The sequence below is a fragment of the Lutjanus erythropterus genome, chromosome 15, assembly GCF_056507025.1.
Source record: "Lutjanus erythropterus isolate fLutEry1 chromosome 15, fLutEry1.hap2, whole genome shotgun sequence".
Taxonomy (NCBI): domain Eukaryota; kingdom Metazoa; phylum Chordata; class Actinopteri; order Lutjaniformes; family Lutjanidae; genus Lutjanus; species Lutjanus erythropterus.
Genome location: NC_139331.1, coordinates 23,499,351 through 23,508,932, shown reverse-complemented (window position 1 = coordinate 23,508,932; position 9,582 = coordinate 23,499,351). Strand labels below are relative to the sequence as shown.

Sequence of the window (9,582 nt, the reverse complement as noted above, 5' to 3'; positions counted from 1 at the left end):
GCTGGCTAGCAAACAATTTAGCTTCTTTTTTTTTTTTTTTTTACTTTTTTTTAACTTTAAGCTAATTAGCAAACACTGTAACATTTTGTTAACTTTTTTGTGAGCTAACAAATAATGTAACATTTTGTTTTTTAGGTAAATGTGTTTATTTATTGTAATTTGGGCATATCTAATTAAACTATTTGATTTACTAAACAGATATTAGTATTCAGTTACAAACAGCTTAATTTTTAAATCTGGATTTGATTAATTTAAACTTTGTTTTGCTAAACTTTCATTAGGACTAATCTCAGATTAAATTAATATTTGTTGGGTGCAACCCACTCTTTAAGTACATCTGTGTGTGCACCTATTCATATATGCTGTGGGGGAAGGGGAGAATCTATGAGACCCTGTTTTTCGGAGGCACTGGCAGTCACGGCATCTCGCCCTCGTTAGTCTGGAAATGGGGACGAGGCTGCAGGCCCTGATGGGGCGCACGGCGATCTCATTATGGGAGGAAGCTGCCCCACTGGAGCGGAACAGGACAGGCTGTGATGGAGCGACGGGAGGAGGGATGGATGGGTACAGTTTGGGGGGCTCAGACTGGCACTGCAGGTCTGGGTCAGGCCCAAACCCCCCCTCCTCTCCTGTTTTGTGTGCCAGCCAGGCCTCCATTGTTTCAATCCTCATTAGCAGCAGTTAGAAGAAGCTGTTCTGCAGGACAGTGGACGTCATTCTGTAGCCGCTGCCTGGTTCATTCACAGCAGAGCCCTCAAACTGGGACGCAAACTACTTCTCCTCTACTTACAGAGTGAAAACTGACTACACAAACTACAGCAGAGGACAGCAGGGGGTTGGGGGCTCGCTTGGAGACACCAGCATGGACTCTCCAGATTATGGAATTGCCGCGATGAGGAGAGGAAGCTACGATGATGCTGCAACTTCTCTACGCCCTGTGAGTATTGATCCAAAGCCAAAGGTGAAAAAGATCCTGTTGGTGACCGTTAAGTGTGATTCAGTGACTCATGACTCATGAGTCCAACACCTGCATCAACATACTGTAGCATCTTGTTCATCAGCTGCTGTGTGTCGAAGGGAGACAGATTTGAAGGTTGTGTTACATAAGACAGTCAGTTAACATCAATGACTAGCAGAGAAACAGGCCCAGGGTCAGATCAATATCAGTTCAGTTACTCCAGATAAGTATCTGGAGGTGCTGGTGTGTGACATGTCAAACCTATCAGGTGGTTATGGAGGGAGTTATAGAGGGTCTCTGAGCCTCACAGGGCGCAGATACAAACCACATCAACGTGAACATGTAGCCTCTGAGTACTGAGACCAGATAAGCAAACCTTTATTTACGCTTCAGAAAAATCAGTGTGAGAATTTAGGAAAAAATATGCAATTTCCACCCATGTAAGTGGAAATTCTTGTACTCTGTACAATTCTGTACTTCAAAATTCATTTTACTGGTGAGAAAGCAGTGGTTTTTAGCTGAAACACAGAAAATGACCCACATGTCTGGCAAGCAAACTCTTGTAATTGTGTAAAAAGCAAAGACTGAAGTAGAGTGAAGTTCTTACCACCACATTCTCACTCCCTATGTGACAACTTACAGCAGCTTGGTCACCGCTCTTAGGCCTCTATTATAGACCTTAATGGACACGTACATGGACAGCTGGATGGACGCTCTGTTCAGGACGTGCTCCACAAAGGCACGGTGGATTGGCGTCTGTAGTGGCTGCAAAGGTTTGTGGACAAGTCTGTTGCGGATGTCTGCACAGATCCTACGCATACATGTTTGATGACGAAATTTACGTCACATGAACCCAAGCAGACGCTTGTGGGCTCGTGGATGTGGAACGCATAATACCTTCTTTATCATTCAGACTATGATGCTGTAGTGGCATTTCTGGGAACGCCCCTTGACTTTTTTGAGAAAGAGAAGGAAAGTCACCGTATGGAGGAGGAGGGATGGATGGGTGGGACAAATGAACACAAGACTTTGACGAAGGAGACTGAGGTTTGTGTCCCAAATGAAACCAAACATCAACATTGACTTCTTTTTAAGAGATTAGACTATGATTACGCAATTTATGCAATGTTAAGTTATGTTATGTACTCATGAAACTTACATAATGTTATGTTATGTTACATACATCATGTTGAAGGTGTTATATATGACATTATGACCCTAGAGGGCGCTGCAGAGCACCAGCATCTCAGACTAAAACAAACGCATGCTTTGTTTATAAAATAAAGTTTGGGAGGAAAACTGTTAAACTAAGCAGTGCTGATCAAATATAGATTAAAATTCTCTTACTACATTCCCTATTTCTTGCTTAAAATTAAAGACTATTTAATTTTAATCCAAAGCTTTTTCTTTACCTTACCATAACCAGGTGATTTCTGTCTTTAAACCTACCCAGACACATCATTAGTTTGTACAAGGTGCAAAATGAAGATGCAACACAAACAAACCTCAAGAGACTAAACTGTATCCAGTGGAGACTCCCTTGACTCATATCTCAATATTTTCAGAAACAAAGTTTAGGGACTATTTAGTTAATTTAACCATTTAACCAATGTTTGTTCTTTACCAAACCAAACCTGAACTGCAGAGGTGTCGGAGCTGAAAAATCTCACGTGAATCATTTCCGTAATGGTTATATTGGTAGTTTTGTGTGGCCCTGACAAACAATCTCCCTCTCAAGAGGGAGCTCACTGGGTTATTGTGGAAGACAAGAGACCTATTCACTAGTTTAGGTATGAGAAACTGTTGGGTAATTGAGCTTTTCAATGCTGAATAATCATTTTTGTCGAGGGGTAATCAGGTTTCAACAACAAACCCTGGAGCATTAAAGCTATTGTAAACAATATTTGTGTATTACAGTAACTAAAATGTCGTTATAGCGTCTTTCACCTTATTATTTCAGTTTGATCCACCTGCAAACAGCAGATGGCAGAAAAATGACCAATCAGCTGGTGAACACTGTGCAGCATTTAAATGTTAAATTGGCAGATATTTCTCTCGGGAGATGTTGGAGACCAAAAACAGAACTGAAAGTGAGTGAATACTGGACTTCAATTCACCAGGTGGAAAGAAACACAACTCAAAATAAATGTTAATGTTGTTTTATGTCTGCTGAATATTTAAATGAGCAACCGTTTGTTGATAGATTCGCTATATGAGCTTAAAATGTAATGTGTGTGTCGCAGCTTGTTTCTGCTGCCAGGTGGCAAAAATAACAAAAAACAAACAAACAAACAAACAAACAAACAAACACAACTAAAAATACTTTTTTAGGAAAACATTTCATCACGCAGGGCTGAGGCTGCATATTTCTTCACCAACAGGACTTACAGTTGATTCTGTTCACACACGTTTACACACTGCACTGGCTTTCTATTTTACACAATCAAACCATTTTTTAAAAATCTAAATCTAAATAAGAGTTGAGGCTGCACGTTCCATCATTATCAGCTGTATGTTTGGTTTTCTAACATACCAGTACATCAAAATTATACTTTTCGCACAAAGAAATGCCAGTGTAATCATGATTTTACTGCAAATTTAATACTGAACATAGCAAATTATGAAAATATATAAAGCTATACATAAAGTTTAGAAATTATTGCAGGTTTAAAACACAAAAAGGAGTTTGGTCTTGAAGATTATTATAGGAAACATTTATTAAAGATATGGCAATATTTTTTTCTTTTATGTTTTATGCTTTTATGCCTCTTGGCCAAGACACTCTTGAAAAAGAGATTTTTAACCTCAATGGGGCTTTTACTCGGTTAAATAAAAAAAAAAAAAAAAAAAAAAAAAATATATATATATATATATATATATGTGCAGTTCCTTTCATCTGGACCAATTATATTGTCTTTGTCTCGTGATCTCCTGGTGCTTACAACAAAGGGACATTAAGGGCGATGACGTCAGTCTTGAATAGATGGTAACATGAGCCAATTGTCCACAGCCATGAAAAATCTTATAATGGCTGTTCCTTCAATATAAAGGATGTTAAAGAGTAATATGAAGGAAGGAGGGAAAGAGTCATGTAGCTGGTGGAGAAAATTTTCAGTCTGAAAAATCTCCAAACTGTTTGAAAGCTTTAGCTTATACTATATTTACACATATATTAAGATAGATTGATCTCACATTTATGCTGGAGAACCGTGAAACTACAACAGTACTGGATCCATACTTTACAGTGATGTATGCACTCTGGACTGACAGGTCACCCTGGTCCTTTGTGTCCTGGTCCTGGTCCATTACGAGTCAGTGGACTTTGTGTGCCGGCATGGAAACTGGCTGCAGAGAGAGTTAGAGGGCAGAAAGAGATGCTTTGTCAAGTGTTTTCCCTGCTTTTGTTTGTTTTGTTTCGCTGTTTTCCTCTTTGTCTTCAGTTCTGCGTCACCCAATTTCTCAGTTTGTCCAGCAATTAGAGCTCAAGGGAAGCCACAACAAGATGGAAAATCTGTTTGCTTTCTTTCACCCAAATTAGTTCATGTGAATGGACTGTTCCTACTGGGCACAGGCGTGATTTGTCGTTGGGATAGTGGGAATATGTCGCTACCCGTTTTTGATTATGTTAAATTGTTGCAACCATTTATTTAATAGTATTTGCATGTGTTTAAATTAAATATAATTTCCATTGGCTATACAAAGGGTTAACTCAGGTTCTCATTAGATGAGAAATAGATATTCTTTTGGCGTTTGCTCACTTTGTTCCCACTTCCTTTGCATGAATCAGAAACAGCAAAGTGAGAGAGCACAAGCTAAAGCAGGCTGTTGTGTTGTAGCTGATTTGCCTTCAGTGATCATAACATAATGGCAGTGTTATCAAATTAAATATACATTATCGATCGCTCAATGATATGAAAGACACAGCAGTCCTGGGCTGGCTAACTCACTACAGACCAGGAAATTATAGTCTTGCTAAGGTTAGTGTTGTGCTAGTAGCTTTAGCAACATTAACGACATGTAGCTCAGTTGGTAGAACATGCACCTCATACACTGAGGCTGTCAGTCTGCTGCAGCGGCTGCTGGTTTGACTCCTGCCTGCAGCTTTTTGCTGCGTGTCATCACCTCTCTTTCGACCCCCTTTCCTGTTTGCTCCTCAGCTATCAAATAAAGGCAAGAAATAAAATAAAATAAAATAAAATAAAATAAAAAAGGCACACTTGGCTGCCAAATGTATGTCTTACAGACTGTGATGATTCCCTGATTTTTCCTCTATCGCCACCAGGAGGTTCACATTTGTCATGTTTTGAGCGACAAAACAGGTTTTTATTATGTTATTGTTGCAGTATGAATCCCTTGCTGTGGCTAAGCAACATGTACTCAGTTGTCAGTCTGGTCTGCACATTCAGGCATTCAGAAACACGTGTGGGTGGGAGCTCCATATGTTATTGTCACGGGCAGGCGGCTTCGGTGAGATTCAAACGTTCCCCTCTCAACTGAGCGAGCAGAAACAATTTCTGAACCAATCTGTTTTGGTAAATGAAGCTTGGATCTCTTTTTCTGCGAAGTTGTATGACTTCTAAAACCTCATTATCCGTACTTTTGGAGCACGCTGGTTTCCAGCAAACTCAAAACTATGTCCAGATTGATAATGTGCCTCCTCTTTGTATCTATTTATAGAGGGGGAATTTTGTTTTTGAGCACTGACTTATTTCAGTCTGCAGAGTTTGGTATTTTGAGGGAGGTTTCTCTGTAAATTCAGCTTCATTTGCGGTTCCTTCTGTTTCAGTGATGTTCAAATCTGGGCCCTGATAGTGTGCTGGGTGGCCCTTCTAATCATCAATGAAAATAACATGACTCACACTGGGATTTTTTTTTTTTTTTTTATACATTTGTTCAATAATGTTCCTTGGCTGCTACTCAGGGAGTTGAGCCATACTAAAAGTGCTTAAATATGCTTATCATCATGTCCCTGGAAAGAGCAGTTCCCGGTTTATGGCATTTTAATCCACTCTAATTTTTTTTTTCTCCTTTTACAGAAAATAATAGGCAGCATTTGACACTTCTTCTTTATTCAAGTTGTGTTTTTTTTTAAATTCAGTTATTATTATTCTCAAAACTTTGCTGAATATTGGCCAGTAGATCGATATCCGCCTGAAAAATTGTCGGTAAGGCACTGAATGTATGGCTCTAAATGTTATATAACACTTTGAAACAACTAATCTACAGTAATCTGATTTATTTGTCATTCATATAGGCCTAGTATCAATTCTTGTGCCGACTAAATTTAGTCAGTAACTTAAATTAATTAGTCAGTTCATTTGAAAGCAAAGAATTTCACATAAAGATAAGTTATTGGCCTTAATCTTTTTGATTTTTTCTTGTAAATATGGTTAATGTTTGTTAAGTAACTGGCCCCCTGCCTCCTGTTGCCCCCTTTGGAAAAGCAAGTTGAGTACCTCTGTTCTTCTCTTCATCTTGGTGAAGGTGTAGCATGTCCCTGATTGAGTCACAGATCACGATAAACCCTCTGTTCTGTCATTGTTCCCTTATTATTCCTCCCTTGTTTTGCTGCTCCTGTCGGTCAGACAAACAACATGAGGAAGGGCCTCTATATGTGTGTGCAAGAGAAAAACATGCACTGTCCACTGTAGGGCTGCAGGTGAAGAGGCCCTTTAATTGACTGAGTAGAAAAGCAAATGGACAGGTCAATTAAGTCTAGTCCTGGGGATGTTTAAAGCTGTGGTTGTGAGGATCTGAGGACCAAAACAACAAAGAATACAGTCGTCTGTGTGCGTCAGTCGAGGCTTTCATACAGTCGTGGTGCAGAGAAACCATAGATGGAAATATAGCCTTGTGCCATTTGTTAACATTAGCTCCGTTCAGATGTGAATAAGGTATCGCAACATCTTTTAGCCACTTTCAACATTTGGTTTTCTTTTCAATATAGACAGTGCTAGTGTGTAGCATATCTAAGTGCAGAAAGGAGAAAGCTGAAAAAGGACCCAAGCTAGCCCAGCTGTTATTGAAGCACAGAGCAAAAAAGGGGCGGGACTTAGGAAGGGTCATTTGAGCCAAGATACCCTAATATTAATATCAGTGTTTGGCAAAATTTAAGATCACACAGAATAGACAAAAAGGTTTGTCTTAAAAAAATATTAGTTTATATCTCTGAGAAAATGGGAAAAACATTCCCCCTCAACTATTGTCTGGACTATCTCTTTGACCCAATAACACACCGTATTTTTTCACTTCCATTCACTGAGCCTTTCGGCCGCAATACAAGTTTGGATGCTACAGTGTCAAATGACAACTGGCAAAGGGCATTTCTTTGTTGTTGTTTTTTTTTTACAGCTCTAGGCTGCCTCATCCCTGTGTCCTGCAGAAACATGCCTATCAAAACAATTAAAATTTGGATAATATGATGATTTAAGCAGTTATGGGTTACTCATATTGCAGGCACGAAAGAAAAAAATACAGTTTTTTCCTCAAGAGGGTCAGCTCAGCCCAGCTTTGTGCACGTCCTTGTCCGTGACCTATTGCTCACAGTGGGTGACAAATATATTTTTTTTCTTCTTCCTGAAGTGTTTTAGTCATTTTTTCAGACTGAAATGCCAAACATTTGACAGTTCCAGCTTCTCAATTGTGATATATCTGTTTTTTTCTTTGTTGTCCTACTTTATTGATATAAAACGACGTACCTATATAGTAAAGTCAAGATTCAACACTCAAGATATTTATATTATTATTATATTTATATTCATACTATATTTGGTCAGAGTGCTCCAAAATAAAAGTAACAGTAATAATAATAAAACACAGTAACAATAATATTAATCAAGATAAAGATAAGATAAGATCAGATGTGCATTTTTTTTTAAATAAAAAATTAAGTTGAGGATCTTTAGGTTTTGGACTGGTTGGACAAAACAAGATGTGGGCTCTAATACAATATAGAAAGTAACTGTCATGTATGTTCATAGTCTGGCTGTATGAGGCTTTATGATACCTTTACAAATAAAGCCCCTGACTGTTAATTTTCTTGATTTTCAAGTTGTTTAACTGTCTGAGTTGATGTGCAATCTTCTGGGGCCTGTGGAGGGAAATGTTTCAGTCATACTGTAGAGACGTCTGGCTGCACAAAAGAGCTGAAGAGAACAAACAGCTGCTGATTCACAGCTGCGAGTGTGAAAGCGAGTGTGAAAATGACAGCATGCTACATGATTTGAAACAAATGAAACTGATGAATTAAAGGCCATATAAATAGACACATATTGATTGTTTCAGCCCTGCTTTCTTACAGCACCTCAGACACTTGGCTCACAGACGACGCTCTGCTCCATCACTGGTCTTTGGGAAGGCGTTGGGGATGCCATGGTCTCCTATCAGGTGTGTACATCATTGATGTAAACTCTTTTCCATCTTTCACAACATTTTCTGAACATAATGTCAGTTTGTTGTAATGTCACATCTCTTATTCATACAGTCCTAACAGAGAGCTGCAATCACAATCTTTTTTAATTATCTGCTGTGGATGATTGAGCAGTTCAGCAGGAGCTGGCTGGGCACTTCATCAGTACTAGCGAGGGGAAAATGTTTTTTTCACTTGAAGAACATTATTTTCCCTGAAGCGATCTTGAGATACAGAGTAGGAGCTATTGATTGAAGTGCAAAATGATGCGAAGTCTATACCTGATAATTTAGTTTCTCTAACTTTATTTAAATTGAACCAATTATGTTCGGGTTACAGCGGTTAAAGCAGCACTGTGAGTGATGAAGAGAAGAAGCGAAGGCAGCAAAACGGCTCTGTGGATCGCTCTGTCTGTCAGTCTGTCCACAAAAATTTCCTGCAGTTTTAGCCCTGGGAGTCGGAAATTGAGGTTGAATGTGTGTGTGTTCATGCTGACTTGCAAAAAGGGGGCAAGGCAGTGGGAATGGTCTATAACAAAAAGGTGCATAAAGGTGCCTGAGTCGTAGACTCTTATGAGAGACATCATCGGTCTCAACAGAATTCTTTTTTCTTTTTTCTAAACCTTAACCACACTCCCTCATAACTAATTGTGGACTTTTTTTTTTAAACACATAGCTTAACTGCCTCCAAATTTACAATTCATGATAATGAATATATACATATTCATACATATATAAACATATACATGCTTGGGTGTATGTATTAATTATAGGAAGAGGGAAGATACAATTTTTTTTTTAATATAATTTCCTATCTAAAACTTGAATTGTGTTTTTCTATTTTATTAAATCCGGAGGGAGGCATCATTTGTCTGAGCACAGAGTTCCTGTTTCAGTGGTGTGAATTAGCTCCGCCCCTTTAACTCATAATAACTCATTAAATCTACTACAAGGAACTTTTATATTGTGTTGATTTTAGAGGCCCCTGTGGACAAAGGGGTTAGTATTTACACCATAGTAACCACAAATTTAACATTAATAATAAAATTATCTAATCAAAATCTACTCCTGCCTCTTTTTAACTGGCTAATGTGCTACTCAATGTACATTTGTCTGGGAAAATGTAAACACAGACATGTTTCATCTGTTTTCACAGATAATCCAACAGCATTAACAATAACCAGAATAGCCAGTCTTCTCGCTGAAGGTCCTGTTTC

The 9,582-nt window shown here is 38.6% G+C and overlaps 1 protein-coding gene across 1 annotated transcript in view; it reads left to right on the top strand.

The window, feature by feature from the left end:
* Window positions 1-380: 380 nt before the first annotated feature.
* tagapb (T cell activation RhoGTPase activating protein b) overlaps window positions 381-9,582 on the top strand; it is a 31,485-nt gene continuing 22,283 nt past the window's right edge. Inside the window, exons 1-2 of the mRNA XM_084737829.1 lie at window positions 381-937; window positions 8,259-8,344. Coding sequence (XP_084593955.1) covers window positions 863-937; window positions 8,259-8,344 — 161 coding nt within the window. The 5' untranslated portion in view covers window positions 381-862. The remainder of the gene's footprint in view (window positions 938-8,258; window positions 8,345-9,582) is intronic.